At 30.3% G+C, this 20,741-nt stretch overlaps 1 protein-coding gene across 5 annotated transcripts; it reads left to right on the forward strand.

Moving 5' to 3' along the window:
* The first annotated feature begins 203 nt into the window (after window positions 1-203).
* LOC122628027 (putative fatty acyl-CoA reductase CG5065) lies at window positions 204-20,648 on the forward strand. 5 transcript variants are annotated; one of them, XM_043809825.1, is made up of 6 exons: window positions 204-584; window positions 17,634-18,235; window positions 18,481-18,729; window positions 18,949-19,298; window positions 19,391-19,987; window positions 20,072-20,648. In XM_043809825.1, exons 2-6 carry the CDS (start codon window positions 18,023-18,025, stop codon window positions 20,211-20,213), a joined length of 1,551 nt encoding a protein of 516 aa, XP_043665760.1. In that variant the 5' UTR covers window positions 204-584; window positions 17,634-18,022; the 3' UTR covers window positions 20,214-20,648. The 5 variants fall into 5 exon arrangements, with proteins under 5 accessions (XP_043665760.1, XP_043665762.1, XP_043665761.1 ...); XM_043809827.1 differs by having other exon boundaries at window positions 204-521; XM_043809826.1 differs by having other exon boundaries at window positions 204-495.
* The last annotated feature ends 93 nt before the right edge of the window (window positions 20,649-20,741 follow it).

The raw sequence follows: 20,741 nt of genomic DNA on the forward strand, positions 1-20,741 counted from the left end.
AAAAATAGAGAGCAAGTCGAACGGTTCGTACGGATCGTCGTGTTGTGAGAAAGGATAACGAGAGCGAGTGAGAGCGAGCGAGTAAGAGAGAAAGAGAGAGACAGACAGACAGAAAAAGAAAAAAAGGAAGAAAGAAAATAAAAGGAAATAAAATAAGGAAGGAGAAAGAAAAGAAGAAGAAAAGCAAGGAAGAAAGGAAAAAGGAGAGGAAGGAAGGAAGGAAGGAAGGAAGAAAAAGAGAGAGAAAGAAAGACAGAAAAAAGGAGGAAAGAGAACATTTGAAGCGTAGTAAATTTTCAAGACGGACGATTGGCCGGCCTGCAGGGATTTGGCAGTTGCCCCAAGATGGCGGACTCGGTTGGCGTGCGACGGGCACGAGCTGAAAAGTATCGTGAACGTGAGAAGTTCGCGATCCTGTGTTAAACCGGGGGTGCCAAGGACGCCCATAGAAGGGAGAATATTCGGTGAGCAAGTGGGAACGTTCAGACACGAGAGGTAGGAGGAATATCAGTGACATAAGCGTGAGTCTTCATCGCGCGGCACGGGCCGAAAAGCCGCGCCTATCCATCACACGCACCGTCAAGGTGCGCGCCTGATCTCTCTATCTCTATCTCTTTCTCTCTGTGTTTCTGTCTCTCTTTTTCATTCCATCTCTCCTCTTTCTCTATATTTATTTATCTATCTTTTTCTATCATTATCTTTTTTTCTCTATCTTTTTATCTTTCTTTATATCTCTTACTTTTTTGCATCCCTCTTTCTCTCTCTCTCTCTCTCTCTCTCTGTCTTTGTCTCTTTCTCTCTCTCTCTCTCTCTCTCTCTCTCTCTCTCGTTCTGTTCTTTTTATTTAGCACATCCCAGACGTTCTCCCTGCAAATGTCCCGGACGTATTTTTATCCATTACAATATAACAAGAAAAGACTATCCTTCTCTCGTTCTATCCTTTTTATTTGGCACATCACAAACGTTCTCCTTGCGGACGTCCCGAACGTATTTTTATCTATTACAGTACAAAAAAAAGAATACACATCACACATGTTTCTCTCTCTCTCTCTCTCTCTCTCTCTCTCTCTCTCTCTCTCTCTCTCTCTTGTTTTGGGATTCCAATCCCTCGGCAACGATGGTTTTTCTTTTTAAATATACAAATGTCTAAAATATTTAAAATGAGATCAACACGACTTAGTCGTTTATGAGATAATATTGTCAGAGAGAGAAAGAGAGAGAGAGAGAGAGAGAGAGAGAGAGAGAGAAAAGAGTCTTACGTACGTAAGTACTCTTGCTCGATACTCTGCGCAAAGTGGATACGGAAAAGAGACAGACTCATAGAACTTTCTCATTCTGTCGTTTGTTACAACCGTAGCGTATTTTAATTCTCCTGTCATATTCGCGTAGGAAATCGTTATAACAATATACTAGAAGAATTCTATTTTCTTCGGTGCACCGAAACTCATTTTGCCATAATTTAAGCTATGACAACGTTCATAAACGTTTCCTTCGTATTTAATAACCGGCAAGAAAGATACCGGTATTATTTCTTTATCTTTATCACGTTCAGAAAGAAAGAAAAAGAATGATTGAGAGAGATAGCAGACGATCTATTGTCTATATGTATGCACGCTGATCTACGTATATAATATATATATATATATATATATATATATAATGTGTGTGTATGTGTACTTCTATACATATGTGCACGCTGTATATACATATGCGTTTAACGCTGCTTACCACCTCTCGCCTTCTCTCTGAATCATGTGTGACTTCAGCGACAGATACGGATAAAAAAAGAACTAAAAACGCGTTAGGGAAACATTGTCCCTTCTCTCTCGATTTATTCTAATACTATGTACGTTTTTTCGAGCAGATATCTCGCCGTTTTCTTTGGATGTGTTAAAAAAAAAGAAAAAAAAAACAATGAAGAAAGAGAAAAAGAAAATAAAAGAACATACAAGTTACAGAAGCTAAACAATAGATACTATCGTATTATTCACTTGTTACCAGATAAGTCTTTATATCTTATTATACAAGGTGTATCAGATAATCGTCGAACTTTAAGTCTATGTTCTTGTCACTTTAAGAATAAAAAATATTTGGTATAAACATGATTCTGAAAACGCTTTCTTTATAATTTATAATCATTTTTCGTTTATGATTGATATTTAGAACTTTTGAAATAGTTAGAACTTTCATTACGAAAACTACTGAAAATAATTTTCTTTCGTATTAATCTATGCCTCGCATCGAAGTCGATAATAGATTGTCGATGCAGAGTATGCTGTTTGATGTAAATAAAAAAATGTTTATCATCTGGAGATGAAACATTTTTCAGATCTATACTTATATGATTTTTTTCATTTTTACTATTAAGTAGAATATACTTTTAAGGTGTGGCGATCTATTTATGAAACACTGTGTGTGTGTGTATATACGTACACATATATAAACTTTTTCTTATATTTCTAATATATATATGTGTATATATATATATATATATATATATATATATATATATATATATATTAGGAAACAAATTTTTCTTTTATATTCGATATCCCTTAAAAACATAAAAATCGTCGACTCTTCTCGTAATCGATTAACGTTACATTATTTTTTTTGCAACCGTGTATGAAATAATAGTTACATAATAATATACAGGATGTTTCAGTTGTATGCATAATTTCTCACTGGTGTATTCAACCCATTAAAATAAGAAAAAAATTCATATAAACGTATGTTCGATATATGTTAGATTGTTTCCGAGTTGGAACCATTTTTAAATATTGCATTCTTTTATTTTAGTGGATTAAAAAGTAGTTTTTATATGAACGATTCCCTAATAAATAGATCGGTCGTAAAAGGCCAATTAATTGATTATCTTGATCATCGAGCTTAAATTTAATAAATTTTTATCTATGGGACCATTTAAAGCATTAAAAAAGTTTATGTAACATAATTTAATATAATTAAAAAGTTAATATATACAATACAATAGTAGATAATTTATTAAGTTGAGATATTCTGACAACGTATTTTGGAGATTGTCAAAAAATACAAACTTTGAAGCCAAGTTACTTTGAACAGAATCTCTATGATGAGATATCTAGAATCTTGTATTCGAACCAAAAATGATCACTTCAAGCATTTTTTAATCAGACGACAATTGATGTAATAATTAAAAAAAAAAAAAAAAAAAAAAAAAGAGTATCTCAGAACAAAATCATATCGGGGATACATTTGTATGAACTTTTTTCTTATTTTAGTGTACTGATTCGTATCAATGAAGTTATAGCCGCCATATAAATGAAACACCATATATAAAAATAAAGTAATATTAGATATTATCTATATAACATAAAAAAAAAGAAATAAGAGATATATTGAAATTACTCAAAGCTGTCTTTTAGATAACAACAAATTAAAAGCGAAAATAAATAAATAAAATAACAATAAAATGCTTTATGCAGGTTAAATGTTATCACGGACGATAATTCGTTATTTAGATTTAAAATTTTTAACTAGTTAAATTGATAATACATGTATTCTTTATATATTATGCACGTACGAAAATAAGGGGTAGAAATGATCGCTTTTAGTGCATTGATTATATATTGCAATTATAATTTTATCTATAAATACACAAATAATCAAATAATGAAATTCATTAAATAGATAATAATGGTCATTAGACAATTATGTTCTATACATAATAATATATAGATAGTGACAAATAATACAAGCAAATAAATTATTTAATTTTCTTGATACTTTTAAGTAAGTAGCGTTCTAAAAATGCTATCTAAGAAACTAAAAGGACGTTGTTGACCAATCACTATATTCAACCATTATATCCAAGCGAATATATATATTTATGTATTAACGTATTTAGCTAACGCTATCAGTGAAATACATTGAATTCACAAATGTACTAGTCTTTCGCACTACAAACAATTTTCTTGAAAACACTACCAAAAGAGATACGAGGCTGAATAACAAATACAATCGTGAAACAAATTTTTTTTGTTTTCTCCATTCAAGAATTCTTAAATATATTCTTTAAATTGTCCTTGAAAAATACTGGGAATGAAGAATCACCCCTAGTAACAGTGTGACAGTGACAAGGCGAGGTTAATACTTTCTAATGGCTTTAAGAAATTCTTTAACGCGTTCTTGTAATAATATGTTCTTCTAAGTAATGTAAAGAGACGTATCCAATATCTTTTTCTATTTTTATCCTTTTTATTTATTTATTTATTATTTTTTTTTTACTTTTGTAAGTAACATATTATTATAATAATTTTCTCGATATATATTCTTTTCGTCGGAGTTGTTACGATACTGACAAATTTGACTAGCTGAAATGATCGCCGAGTTTCGTTTCTAGTTTTTGTTGATTTATCGACCTGATCGTCGAGTTTCATCTTCTAGTTTTTGTTGATTTGTCGATCTGGTCGCCGCTAACTAGTCGAGAATGCGCAAACGACGCGAAACTTATTCTCTCGAGCTACGTGTAAAAGTTGTCTTTCAATCAGATATTATTGATCTACATAATAGAATTATTCATTTGTTTTTAATAAATAGAATAAATTAATTTCTTATAAAAATAAAGAAAACGACGATATTAAATTAATGATATTATCGAAGACAATAAACATAAACAGTTGATTAAGATAAACTCATAATTGTATATATACATATGTATTATTATATGAAAAGTCAAATTTATCGACTATGTTAAAATGATCTAAAAAAAAAATAACACGTGCAAAATTTGGATAAATATAATCGATAAACTAACTAATAGACATGCGAGATTAAAACTCATACTGAATAATAATATATATTCTTATATATCATTTTACTTTATATATCATTTTAGCTTACATATATATTTTTATATATCATTGTATATATTTCTAATTATAATATATATTTTTTTACTATAATATATATATATCTTTTTATTTAAAATATTTATTTTTTGTATCAAAATTTATTTATTGCGCATGTTATTCTAAATCATTTCATTTTATATAGAATCTATAGTTTCTATCTTTCTTCGAAGTAACGTGATAAGTAAAAATTACATGGAAATTACATTTTTTTTTCTTCCCGAGATAATATAGTATGATACTAGTATAACCACATGATAGATTCGTGCATACTAAATAAATTGCATGGTATAATACGTATAATGACGAACCATTTTATAGTATCTAATTTTGAAAAAATATTGAAACAAATTACGTGTGTAAAGAATGCAAATATTTGGAATTGTTTTATATATGGACAAAAACGATTATCGAGAAATAAAACAATAAAAACATAGTCTCGTATAATAATACTTTACTTATCAGCTATATTTATGAATATCAATGAAAAATAGTGTGTAAATGAGCTAACACGTTATCTACATATTCATAGAGAGTAAAAGAACTATTACACTAAAAAATAAATACAAAAATAAAGACTTGAAATCATCTTTTTCGATTTTCTAAAAAAAAAAAAGAATGGTTTTCTCTTTTATTTTTTTTTATATTTTTTTCCCCATTCTTTTTTAGCATGTAAAATATATTTTCGTTCAATTCAATACGAATTAATACGATTCAATCGAATTCAATACGATTTTTTCATAGAAAATAACATTTGTCTAAAAATATCATCAAATTGTCATGTTGTGTCTTCATCTTTTGTCTTTCGAATGAATTCTTGATCATCAAGATCTGAAATGCGTATTTCTTTTTCTTCCACATATATATATGCGTATGCATAAGGATTGATTTTTTGTATGAATTCATTCATTTGATAAGTCATTTGATTCCAAGAACGAATTTTTTCACAAAATTTCTCGATCGATTTAAATGCGCCAATTTGCCAAATTATATCGGAACTTAAAAGAAATAAAAGGAATTCTTTGTTTATTTTATTTATTTTATTTCTTTTCCCTTTTAAAATTGTAGTGTATTGTACCAATCGTGGTAAAAAAAAAAAAAAAAGTACAAAAGGGAGAGTGCAAACATTTCGATCATAAAAGAAAACCAATCATATCTTGCTTTTAATTTTCTTTCTTTTTTATTTCTCTCTCTCTCTCTCTCTCTCTCTCTCTCTCTCTCTCTCTCTCTCTCTCTCTCTCTCTCTTTAGTATTTTTTTTTATTTTTAATATTTTACGAGATAGAGAGAGAAAGAGAGAAGATAAAAATAATTTGTAATATCGAACGAGAATAGTCAATGTTTTTTTCTTTTTTCTGTTTTTTTTTTTTTCTTTCTTTCTTTCTTTCTTTTATTTTTTTTTCCCCTTAGTGTCCCCAAGGTTTTATTATCCAATGTTGATAAATAAGAGCGAGATGGTACTCATGGGTGAATCAATACGAGATAGGAGCGCGCGTTACTTCTGCATTCGAACGTGCGCGTACGAAGTGTAGCAAAAAGACGATCTCCGTTTACTTCATGACGAAGTTCATCTTTCGTAATTTCTCCCTACCCTCTATCTCCATCTTTCTTTTTTCTGTTACCTCGATTTGAAACGCATACAAATATAATCACGTGTATTCTCCAGTTTTTTTTTTATTTTTTTTTTTTATTTTTTTAACAAACAAAATATTTCACAATTATGATTAATTCGAAAGGGATTATTTTCATTACAATTTGTATTATATATATATAATTATCTATATTATATATATTTAATAAAATATAAACATTATTTAAAAATAACAATCATTTTATTATTGTTACAAGTAGTTATATTCTTTTTTATTATTATTATTATTATTATTATTTGTTTTTTTATTTTCTCTTCTTTCGATACCGAATTTAATATATTATTTAATAAAATTAATTGATCGCGAGAAAACTTTGTCGAATCATTTTGATAATCATTTACTGATTTCAATGATTCTCCTTTGCCAAAATCGTGAGCTATGAACTCCAGATCATTTTTTATGGATTCGTTGACACATTGACTGTCGGACTAATCTCGGCAAATCCCTATGGTAGTCAACATTTAAAAAATAAATGAATTTTATGATAAAGCAAATCTTGAAACAACAACTACGTCACTTCGTCGAATTATACTCAACGTATAAACGCTATGACGCGAGCTCTAATTGTGTTAACTGAATGACCAGTAGTGATAATTGACGATTATACGAAACGGAAAGTGAAAGAGCAGGAAACTGAGAACCGTGATCAGGCAAAAAATTTATTTTGGAACATTCACCTAAAAGTAGTTTTGTCGATAAGAAGAAATATGTATTTTTGAAATTTTTAAAATTAAATTTATATAATCAATTGATATTGAATAATTATAAATATTTATTAGATTAAGATATATATATATATATATATATATATAGATTAGATCAATTAATTAATAACGAAACGTCATGTGTGATTTTAAAGATTAAATTTCATTCCGATTATTAAATTAAAGATATTAATTTAATTATTTGAAAATTTAATCGGGTCGTTCTACGAAGATTAATTCGCAAAATATTATTTTGCGTTTTCGTGATCTCGCATTAATCGTAATCATTAACGTTTAGTTTGCGTTGAAGATTTGTATTTCATTCTCATCCCGTTATCATTTATATTATTTTTGATTAGTCTCTAGTGACGTTATCTACATATTCAAGCACACATCTACATGAATAAAAATACAGTGCATATATTTAGAATACATCGTATGTATTCTTTCGATGATTTTTAAATGATGCTCTAATAAACGATTATGTTCACGAATAGACATAGACAGCATATCCAAATTATATTCATATTCTTATACTTTCTCTCTCTCTCTCTCTCTCTCTCTCTCTCTTTTATTATTATTATTATTATTATTATTATTATTATTATTATTATTATTATTATTATAAACGATGTTTTTTATGACAGTTTTATTGAATTAACACTAGTCAAGAAATCAGTAAAATAATTTTTTTCAATAATAATAACAACGAAAGTGCAAATTTGTTAAGTAGATATATTATTCAAAGTGTTAATTTTTGAAAAGTTTCCGATTTCAACTACGATAAACTTACGTTACTTTTTACGATAATTAGTATTGAGCATATTTTTCCGAATAAAAAATAATATAAATGCAAATATAATCTCTGTCAGTATGATGACGTTAATATTTATATTCGCTTCGTAATAATCGTTGCATCTTGCATATGCAATTTTCTCACGACGTATTTTTTCTCGGGCAATGTCTAAATACCATAAATCTATCCGATCTTTTCTATCCGATAGATACGTGTAAATATCTCAAGAAAGAAAAAAGAAAAAGAAAAACATGCTATATAAATAAATATCGTCAAGTTAAATCAATCTTAACATTTCGAAGATGGTAGTTTACATGCAAAGATTTTATCTTAACGTTTATCAAAACACGGACCGTGGTTCAATATTGGTCTCGTTAAATTTTTAATGGAGCGCGGAGTAATATTTGCAATCTTCGTCAAAACGTGGATATATCAAAACAAGGAAAATAATCATTTTGTAAAAGAATTTCAGAAATTTCTCTTATAATACGAAGTAATTGCAGGATATCGTAGTAATAGTCGTATCTTTAAAAATAATACGATTTTATTAGGTTCTTAAAAATTTTATATTATAATCATTTGAGCCGTAGTACCATTAAAAATTAATGTATTTGACCGCACGACATAAAGGTTGAAAAATGCTGCTCTAATTTACCTGCTCGTGTGTATATATATATATATATATATATATATATATATATGTATATGTATACATGAGCAGATAGTCATATTTATACTCATATATTTTGATAAATAGTAATTGTAAGGATTGATAGGATCTAATCAAAAAACAATTGTTATTTCATAATAAACAAATTCAAATTCGTAATCTCCAGTAATTTAGTATATAGTTCCGGTTAATAATCATTGACAGTACAATTACGTGAAGCCGGTCAATAATCACTGGAAGAGGGAAGCCATCATGTGTGAAAGGGACTGTCAAAGTGTTAAGATTTACTTGAAAACACAAGTGTGACGATCTAAAGGAAAAAGAAAAGTACGAATTCTAACATTTTACAAATATAATATATTTATAAAATAAAAGTATTTTATGAAATATAAAATCCGTTTGAAAACATAATGTAGTATATGTATGAATGGAGTATACTCACGTTATTATAATATCATATTACATGAATAAAACACTACCATATATTTCATTTATTATAATAAATAAACGGGACGGAAAGAGATATTCATATTAAATAAAACTAACATCTCCAAATAATAATTCTTTTTATTTTAAATTCACAATTCCATCTAACATATGTATATGATTTACATAATAGATCAGATTATGTAGAAACGAACTGATGAATCCATATTATAATTCTGAGGACGTCATGCGATGGTGACGTTCGATCCCGATCGAATTTGTCTAGAATGTTCTCGCTTATATAAATTATGTATATATTTTTAATGGTTCTCATACGAGTGAGATAAAAAAGTAAAGAATATAATAGTTTGTCGTCACAATATAACAAAGGTGCGTGTACCGTATTCTCTTTATCCCGATGTAGTTTTGCTATTAATAGCTTAGAGCAAGACAAATAAAAATAGATCTCGCGGTTGTGGAGCAAGATTGTCGGGTAGAAGGCGAAGGTTCGAAGTTATTCTCGAATTGTTCGATTTCAAGCTGCTTTCTATTTTTTCTTTTGATACGTATGTAAAATTCATATCGAATTAAAACGATGAAAATAGGAAACTTGTGAAAAAACGTGTAAAGGAAAAAATATAATTAAAGTCTCGACAATGTACGAACAAAATTTTGGGCGAAATTATTTTTAAGAGGATATTTTAAATTCTTTTATACATGTATATATATATATATATATATATATATATATATTATATATATACATATATACATATATAATGAAAAAATTAAGAAATATATTCTATAAAAACAAATTTAATATGTATTTTCTATTTGTCAATACGCATCATTAAATTAATTAACCTTTACATAGACAAAGTGAAAGAAGGAGAAGAAAAAGAAAAATAGAGAAGAAAAGTTTCATTACCGATGACGCACGTAAATGACTAAAGTGGTGGGGAAATCTCTTTCCATTCTATCAGCCAACAGGTATAAGGAACTCTACCTGGATCTCAGGTAGTTCAGTTGAGCTTTCGTTGACCGGCATGTCTCTTTCTTTCTCTCTTATGATAAAAGATTAGAAGCGCTCCGAATAACTTTGACTACTCGCTCTATTTGCTTTTCGCTTGGTATCGTAATACTTTCCTTCGGAAGACCAGGAAGTTGTGGAAAAAAGAAGTCTTTACGTAAAGAAGATTTTTTATTAAATATTAAAAATTCAGAGAGAAAGAGAGAGAGAGAGAGAACAGAAAAAAGATAAAGATAGAAAACAAAGAAAAATTTTCTTCGGTTGAAGACCATTATCTTGTTCTCAATAAACCAATCCTGAAGATCAATAGAAGTATTCACAGTTGTGCAAGGAAAAGGAGATGGGGTAAGCTAGGATACGTGTTGTGTTGTTACAATAGTTCGTTGGCCTCCGTTTAGTTCTCTTGGTCATTGGTCACGGCATTGATATTGTTAGATCATTGTGTGTCAGGTTTATCGTGTTATGCAATTCTTACTCGTTGTAAAGGAAAATAAAAGAGTTTGAAAGAGTTAAAGAGAAGAAGGATATTTTTTGATGAGATAAAAACGAATCGAATACATTATCTCGCGTATCATAATATTCGACACGTGTGTGTGTGTGTGTGTGTGTGTGTGTGTGTGTGTGTGTGTGTGTGTGTGTGTATTCTAATTAGCAATAATAATCACTTTTAAAATTCATTTATCTTTTTTTTTTCTTTCGGCACAACCTCATCTTTTCTTCTTATATTTTCATGATATAATGATAAATATAATGGATGATTCTTTGCAAAACTATCCGAGATATTCAAGAATCTTGTGATATCTTTACGTTTCTTATTAAAATCTAAATGAGTGCGTGTATGGTGTGTGCGTGCGTGTGTGTATATGTGATATGCGTTTGCAGGGGGGGATGAAAATGGGAGGGTTGATTCTACTCAACTAAATAGCTGGATGAATTGAATTAATAATTGTATCGGATATAAGATCTCTTTCAACAATAATTTAAAAATAACTGCGTTTTTATTCTATTTCCAATATCAAAATAACGATATTTGTAAAAAATACAAATACAAATATACATACACGCATATATCTATAAATATATAGATTTTAATATGAAACATGAAGATTTAAAAGTTTTTAAATAATTTTGGAAATAATTGTCTGTTATTATTCGTTATAATCCAGAATATAAGGAGAAATTCATAATTGGCGCGGTCGTGCTTTAAAAAAGAAAAAAAAAGAAAAAGAAAAAAGTTAAAAAAGAAATTTACAAAAAAAAAGTTAAAAGATGGAATCAATGCGATATCGTACGTTCGCGAGTGTCGAATTTCCTCGATCCGAATATATCCGGAACATCGTGATTCGGAATTACCGGAAAGCCATTAAGCGCGACGAATTATTTGATTATTGGAAGTGATTCCAGGTCAGGAGCTATTGCGAATGTGCGCTTGATTCACTTCGCGAGACTTTGAAAGTATAATTTCTTTGTATGTATTAAATTTACGCATTAATTCATGTTACGCTTTAATTATTCATCGATGACAAACTATTTTCAATTATCGATAAAATTTTATAGATTGCGTTAATTTATGAATTACTCTCGAAGAAATCATCTTTTATGTTTTTGTTCTGACAGTATATATAAAAAAAAAAAAAAAAAAAAAAAAAAAATTTCAATTTCGATTAAATGTATATGATTTATATCGAATAAATGTATAGATAATTTGTTTATCTACGATTTTATGATTTTAATAAGAAACTACAATATCATAGATCTTGATTACTTGATTTACCGCTTGTCGTGATCGGTAACATATTCCAACTTGTAACTTGATATCTTCTCATATATATACCGAGAAACTTTTATCTCGCTTTCTTTTTCTATTATATTATTTTCTATTACGTTGTTTTATCCAAGTATCTCGTAGTGCCCTGATAGAAACCAGTTTTTATGTAATTCGAATGGAATCGTTTCCGTATAGGTAGGACCGATTTCTCAATTTTTTTTTTTTCTTTTTTCTTTAACGCGTCACGATTTTTATTTCATTTCTTGTTCTTTTTCTTTTTATTATTATTATTATCATCATCATCATCATTATCATTATTATTATTATTATTAAATTATTCACATGCGTTTAACTGTGTTTTTCTACGGAGTTGTTTTTTCCTATTAAAAGCAAACAAAAAGTTACAACAAGATCTTTGTCAGTAGCTGATACGCTAACGTGATGATAAGCGGATTTTGACATCATAGAAAACCTCTGTGATCACATAATGGATTATGGAATATGATATCAAATTTTTGCATTGTCTATATTTATTCGGATATATATGTTTCTCGATGTAATCTTTCTGTCACGATGTAATTAACCGCCAGAAAGTCACTGCTGTATGAGACTGCGTGACATAAACGTAAAGATATTTCGAGTTTCTTTCTTACAGTTTGGAAAATATCTTTGATAACAAAGTTAAAAAAAAAAAATGAAAAATCGAAGAACAAATAATACGATATGGATAAAAGATTAATACATCGACGAAATAGATATTTGTTATTTCAATATTTAAGCGTTATATATCGAGGAACTATAGTCGATTGTAGTAGCGAAAAAGTCGATCTAATCCTTTCATTTGATCTGTCGATTTTGATAATCAAATTTTTCGGGTCTCTAATCTCTATCTATACTATTTTAATTATCTTTATATACTCGAAAATTCATAACTTTGGAAAATCGCGAGAGATATTTAAAGAATAAATCCTATGAAATTGTACGACTATATTCGAATAAGACGATCATATGATTTAAATATTCTTTAATAAAAGAAATCAGACAAATATAGAATGATAGAAGGGATCAATAGAATGCCTCTCTTTCCTGGTTGTATCTTTCGGAACATCTAGTTGGCTGTATGCCAAAAAACAGATATCTATGTTCAAGCCATCAATAACAAAGATTATGTATATATTTCCAGTCCTTAGTAAAGCTATTAGAAATTCAATTTAAAATTATAATTATATTGAAAATATTATACGATAACTTTTATACTTATTAATTAAAACTCAATGCGTCTTATTAGATCGTTATCATATAGTCATGTATCAATGAAATGTTTCAATAATTCTCATGATCCACGTTTAAAGTATATATCAATGAAAAAAATATACAAACCAACATGATACTAATCTGGAACAATTGATAGAAACATTAATAGACAAAAGGGGATTTATTATAAATGGATTAATAGAAGAAACTAATTTCTGTTTCTTCTTTTTTTTCTTTTCTTTTTTCTAAAAACGCAAATGAAACGATGCAGACGAAGAAGAAAAAAGATAAAAGAAAGAAATATGTATACAAAAAAAAAATTAAGAAACATATATGCGTGTGATGGAACAAAGATGGCCTTGACGAAAAATAAAATAAAATAAAATAAAATAAAATAAAATAAAATAAAATGAAGTGAAGTGAAGTGAAGTGAAGTGAAGTGAAGTGAAGTGAAGTGAAGTGAAGTAAAATGAAGTAAAATAAAGGGGGAAGGGTAAAAAGAGTCAGTTAGTCGGTCGCTGTCGTTGCACGTCGCGTAACGGGTTTTCATGTAACGGGGTCGACCGACGTTCCTCTCCTCTTTCTTCCTCCATCTATTCCCCCTTTCTTCTCTTCGTGGTAGGGCGGGCGCGCGCGCACAAGTACATTGAAAGGAGGCGGCTTCCGATGACCGCTTCGAGGCCGGAACGCTGACCTAGAATTCCATCAAATCCCTTCCTCTTTCTCTACACCGCAAGTTTCGTTGTAATCCTTTCTTCCAATTTCTTCTTATCCTTTCTATGTAGCTGTTTCTCTCTTTCTCTCTCTCTTTCTCTCTCTGTCTCTCTCTCTCTCTCTCTCTCTCTCTCTCTCTCTCTCTCTGTCTCTGTCTCTGTCTCTGTCTCTGTCTCTATTTTTTCTATTCCTCTCTCTCTCTCTCTCACTCTCTCGTTCTATCTCTTTCTCTCTTTCTATCTCTTTCTCTCGTTCTATCTCTTTCTCTCTTTCTATCTCTTTCTCTCTCTCTTTCTATGTCTCCCCTTCTCTCTCTCTCTCTCTCTCTCTCTCTCTCTCTCTCTCTCTCTCTCTCTCTCTCTCTCTCTCTCTCTCTCTCTCTCTCTCTGTCTGTCTGTCTTTTCCTCTTTCTCTTTTAGTAGGACGCACGTACAAAATCTTGATTCCGATCATAACACTGACTAATACTCGAAACTTTCTGACCTCTTTGAATCTCATTGCTTCAATGAAGAATGAAATAAATTACAATAAATTATAATCGTTTATAATTGAATTTTCTTTTGTGTCTTTTACGTCTATTTAAAAAAAAAAAAAAAGAAGAAGAAGAAGAAGAAGAAAAGAAAGAAAAAAGAAAAAAAATTCTTAGTATTGAAATTATATTAATAAGTATTAAAATATATATACTTATAATCGGTATAATTATAGTGTAATAAATGTATAGTTTATATTTGAAAAACATAAATAATTTCCTAAGTAAAGTAAACAATTAATTTCCTAAGTTGACAATATATCGACAAATTGAAATCAAACTTATGAAATATAAATGTGTAAATGTGTGATAAGTTATATCTATCAAAGTTACATGATCTTTAAAGAGAATGAGATGAGCATCTTCGAACGAGTTGACCGAGCCAAGGTTAACAATGATTAAAATCTTTGATATCTCATCACACTAATTACATATGTATTATTACCTATACATCTTTGAATGTTTTTATTTCGCTTTCATGTTGTTTTTTTCCTCTCTATTTTGCATATTACTAGTTAATGAATTGCGCTAGAACGAAGCAGAAAAATATAGCAGTAAAGATTCACTTTGACAATGTTTCATCCAGGAATCTACTTCAGTCGTTATGATGCATTAAATTCCAAGATAACCAATTTTGAAAAAGATACAGTATTACATTATGATAACAGACGAGAAAGTTTTAAATTCACTTAAAGTATACTAATTTTTGACAAATTTTCATTTTTGCCTGTTTCTTCTTTTCCCCTTTCTTTCGAAAAAATTAATTTATATATTATATACTCATCGATCAATATTCTTAACAAAGAATATCAAATGGATCATTATATTTATAAAAAATGGAACACTGTAAAGAAGAAACTGTTTTCTTCTTTTTTTTTTTTACAGTATTGCGATCTAATACGTGACACACTTAACGAAACGCTTCATGAATGAAAAAGAAAAAGAAATCAAGAAGAGAAAAAAGAAATTTGAAGGTCAATATAGACATGTAATTAGAGAGATTGAAAATTCAATAATTCTTTTCAGATCATTTGCTTGACAAAGATAGAATAGTTCGATGTATCTCTTTTTCCCTCTCTCTTTCTCTCCTTTTTGTTATTTTAAACACCAGAACTACCGATAATTATTCAGGTATATTAATATATTACAGATAAATTATGAAATATTTCGAATTTTATATATATATTGATAATGAAAATAAAACGGATAATTTCGAATGATTTTGAACTAAAAATAATCGACCATTTTATTTTTTCTTTTTCCCCCAGTTTTAGTAAGGATCATTGATCAACCCTCTGCAATCCGATTTTTCTAAATATATTTCTAAATATATATAAAATACTTTAAAGTTAGATGGGTAATTGAAATTACACGGCTATAGAAAGGATTAACAAAAGATAAGAAATAACTTAAAAATATTAAATATTTTATTTACGAAAAAAGGTAAAATGGAAAAATAATTGATGATTACTGAGTTGCATTAGAAATAAAATATGTGATCTGTAATGTATTAAAAAGTATATCTCATCTATTTCAGAAAAAAAGTAAGAGAAAAGAAGAAAAGGAATTTTTTTTAATCGTTCATATCTAAATATACCTATACAATAGAAAAAATAAATATAACGCTAAAATTAATATAAATACGTATGATGAAATTTTAATAAAAATATTTTTATAAGAACATTTGAAAGTCAATCAATTCGACTGCCTGATAGATCTAATATTAAATCAAAACTCAAGACTTATTCTAATTAATTTTTTTTTCTTTAAATGAAGAAAATTAAAAAATGAGATAAAGATGACCCTATAAGAGTCATATCCTATTACAAAGTTCTTCAAACGTGTTCTCGTGATGTACGCGTAACAGATGCTTCCTTTCCAACTGACGAATAATTACATACATACATACATAGAACGGCGGTATTCCGCCTTCGATGCGTCGCGTGTCTTACGTTCTCTCATCTAATTTTATCTATCAGCGCTCCGTCTATACTTACATCGTCCACTTGTAGTATATATACCTTCTACGTATAACGTTTTCTAATCTCTGAATGTAAAAAAAAAAAAAAAGAAAGAAAGAGAAAGTAACAATTTCCAACTTTAATATCTCATATGTTTCATAAACGTCATTCTGTAGAACTATATCTAATTGGATTTATTTTGATAACGATATCGTAACAAGGTTTGTCATCTAAAATATACACACACAGAAGAAAAATTCTTTTTCTCTTTTCCTTATTTTTATTAAAAAAAAGCAAAAAAATATATATATATATTTCGCATAAAATTATGAATTCCTTTAAAGCGTGAAAAAAGCTGATAAATTATGTATAAATGAAATAAGTTAATATAATGAGAAATAAAAATATAATTGAAAGAAATAGAAATATTGTAATATCATCTTCGTTAAATACCGTTTAATGCTTATGTAACGTTGTCACTATAGAGCGGTCCGATGGATTCCTTTGAATGCTATTGGATACAAGGACGCGAGGGAAGCCCTTTAATGTAGAAAAGTGTGAGAGATCTAAATCTAAAGTAGAGAAGGAAAAGAGAGAGATGGAAAAATAATCAAACGATCGTAGGGTTACATATGTATGTATAAACAATACAAATGCATTAAAAATTATTAAATGCATATAATAATTAAATGTGATCGAGGATATATATATATATATAATTTATAAAACTTTGCATCTCTTTGTTTGTTTTTCTCACGAGATTACATACACCCTTAATCACTCGTCATTACTTCTTATATATTTCTCGTTAATACGTTTAATGATTTTTATCATTACGTAAATATAGAATACTACTATAAGTAAATTAGAAATCTCTTAGAATATATCGTAATTAAAGATTGAGTAAGAAGAAAATATAGTGGGATCGTTTTCTCGATAGATTCATATACGTTATCGTTTCTTCGTATTGGTTAATCATCTCTAAGGATACACGTCTTACGAATAAGATAAAGTTCGCACATAGGAAATCAATTCAGTGATATCTAGGTACTTTCGTTATCTTCTTCGCAAGGAAATAAGATCGTACGATTAAAAGAAGAAAGAAAGAAAGAAAAGAAAGAGGGAGGAAAAGAAAGAAAGAAAGAAAGAAAGAAAAAAGGAAGAAAGAGAAAGAGAAGGAAGATAATTAATCCGCTTTTTTTCTAATCTCGTACCAATCTTTTTTGTATTTTTTCTTTCAGGACAAAAGTCGCAGTTGTAAAAGATACGAAATGAGTCGAGTAATCGTGCTCGCTTCTCGTTATCCCTTTGGAAAATCTTGGAAAAGCAAATACGTGTGCCAGCCCGTGCCGCACCACTTACACCTGAACACGTTTCATCGTATCTGAAAAAATAATTTGAAAGAAAATCGGTGTTAGAATCAACGATAAGGATAAGGTAGAAACAAACGTAAGAGTTATTAGACTCGACTTGTAACGAGAAAAAACGAAAGAATAAATAATAAGAAAGGAAAAAAAAGGCAGGATAGACGACGAGAAAAAAAAGATATAAAAAAAAAAAAAAGATAAAAGGAAAGAAGGTAAGGAAATAAGAAAGAATCATTGAAGATCACGGGAAAACCGAAAGAGACATGGCCACTATGGCTGGTAGTGAGTACACGTCCGTCAAGGATTTCTACAGAGACCGTTCGATCTTTATCACTGGTGGTACCGGTTTCATGGGCAAGGTCCTTGTTGAGAAACTCTTGCGTTCGTGTCCTGGTATAAAAAATATTTATTTGCTTATGAGGCCAAAAAATGGACAAGATGTGCAACAGAGGTTGCAAGAATTACTCGATGTACCGGTAAGATTTCTTGTTTTTCTTCTTCTTCTGTTTTAGTACTTAACGATTTATTGTTTATGGGTTCATCAACATCCTTTGAGATAACTGTTTTTTTATTGGAATCTTAAACGATTTTAAGAAAAGTAACATATAAGAAATTCGTGTCACTCGTTAACGACTCCTTGTAAAAAGTTTATTTCAAAAAAAGAAAAAAAAAAAAAGAGGATAATAACAATAATAATATCTTTGTTAATTATTTTCAACAGTTGTTCGAGAAGCTACGACGTAATTTCCCTCATGCTCTTTCAAAAATCGTGCCTGTAGCAGGGGATGTTACGGAACAGGAACTCGGCATCTCGGAAGCGGATAGACAGACACTGATACAATGTGTATCGATCGTCTTTCATTCGGCCGCAACCGTAAAATTCGACGAGGCCTTGAAACTTTCGGTCACTATAAATATATTAGGCACCCAACGTCTCATTCAATTGTGCCATAGGATGCACAAACTGGAGGTAAGAACTTTTTTTTTTTTCTTTTCTCTCTTAAAAACGAATGGCGGAAGTATGCTAGTAGAGAGATCTTAAACGAGACGAGATTTTCGATATATTTTCACGTTATTCGAGTGGACGATTCTTGAAGCTAACTATATTTCAACGCGTTCAACGTGAATACGTTAATGAATACCTAACATCCGATGGAAGCAAAATGACAAAAGAAATTATTAATTACAGGCTCTTATCCACGTGTCAACGGCGTATTGCAACTGCGATCGGAAGGACATAGCCGAGGAAATATATCCACTTGCTAAGGATCCCGAACAGGTGATCTCATGGACCAAGTCAATGGACGACGAGATGATCGATGAGTTAACACCGAAATTGATCGCGAGTCGACCAAATACTTATACTTTCACTAAAGCTTTGGCGGAAAAGATGCTACAGGGAAAAAGTGGTTCACTACCAGTCGCGATCGTTAGACCTTCGATCGTGTTGTCAGCCTTGAGAGAACCAGTCGCTGGTTGGATAGAAAATTGGAACGGTCCTACTGGGATCATAGCGGCAGCTGGAAAAGGATTCTTCAGGTACGCGTTACGTAGATTAAGCGAACAATTTATGATACTACATTAGCATAGAAACGTGACGACTAATCTTACCTATTTGTTTCCATTTGTAGAACGATGTTGTGCCACGAGGATAAAGTAGCCGATCTAATTCCAGTCGATATAGTGATCAATCTAATGATATGCGCTGCATGGAAGACCGCGACGCATCGTACCGGCACCATCACGATTTACAATTGTTGTTCCGGTCAGCAGAATCCTATCACCTGGAAGCAATTCGTCGATTTATCCTTCAAATATAGTCGAATGCATCCAGTGAACAACGCATTTTGGTATCCAGGTGGTCGTTGCCGTAGTTCCATGCTTTTAAACAAAATGTGCGTGACCTTCCAGCACATGCTACCCGCGCACATTTTAGATCTTCTAGCTCGTCTGAAGGGCTCGCGACCGATAATGGTCCGTATACAGGCAAAACTTTGCAAAGCCACTAAATGCTTGGAATACTTCAGTACGAATCAGTGGAACTTCAGGGATTCTAACGTGAGGAGATTAGGGGAACAACTGAGCCTCGAGGATCGGCAGACGTTTATGTTCGACGTCAAACAGATCGATTGGCCATCGTACTTGGAGCAATACATATTGGGAATTAGACAGTTCATTCTGAAACAGAACCCAAACACACTGCCAGCTGCCCGCTCACATATTACAAAGTGAGTAATATAGTCTAGCCTTTAGCGATCTGCTTTGCATTTCGTTAAAGCGGCTAATCTTGATCTCCTCTATGTGTGTTTCAGATTATATTGGCTTCACAAAGCAGTACAGTTTGGAATGCTGTTGGTAGTACTACACGTTCTGCTGTTACGTAGCTCTATAGCCCGTTCTGCCTCTTATTCGCTCTTGTCTATCATACTCCGCATGTGCCGCATGATTGTTTGACGGCTCAGAACCCCGGCCAACGAATGCAATAAACATAATACAAAGCAGAAGCTAATCATGGAGCATAATTTAAAGGTGCGAATTGTTCTTCGACCATATTGCTCAGCCTCCCCGACGATAAAGCGCTATCTTTATTCCCATAAGTTGGCCTTTTCGACGTTTCTATTCGTTCGTAAATATTAGTAATGACTAGGAATTATTTAATAAAGAATGTCGGTTACCGAGCAATGCAAGAACAGGGTACGAAGTAGGTGAATGTTCCCACAATATGGTAGTGATATAACAATAATTTTTATGTCGATAAGAAAGTGAGAGATAGTAATATTTACAAAAGGCGTAGGCATGGTTCATCGTTCTCGGTCGTGTTCCACTAATAATTTCTTTACTAGAAACTAAACATTATCAATTAAACGTAATAAATATCGATATGCTGTAGACCATTCTTTTTGTTATCATTGTTATTTCGTATCCATCGCCGTTGTTATTATTTTTATTATTATTATATTATCTTTATTATTAGTACTACTA

This window comes from Vespula pensylvanica, chromosome 3 (assembly GCF_014466175.1).
Source record: "Vespula pensylvanica isolate Volc-1 chromosome 3, ASM1446617v1, whole genome shotgun sequence".
In the NCBI taxonomy this organism is placed as follows: domain Eukaryota; kingdom Metazoa; phylum Arthropoda; class Insecta; order Hymenoptera; family Vespidae; genus Vespula; species Vespula pensylvanica.

Excerpts from the sequence above, each read along its gene's own strand:
- LOC122628027 (XM_043809825.1), top strand. The coding sequence starts at position 18,023 with ATGGCCACTATGGCTGGTAGTGAGTACACGTCCGTCAAGGATTTCTAC. Across the intron at positions 18,236-18,480 it reads AAGAATTACTCGATGTACCG|TTGTTCGAGAAGCTACGACG; the intron begins GTAAGATTTCTT and ends TATTTTCAACAG. Across the intron at positions 19,299-19,390 it reads GCTGGAAAAGGATTCTTCAG|AACGATGTTGTGCCACGAGG; the intron begins GTACGCGTTACG and ends TTCCATTTGTAG.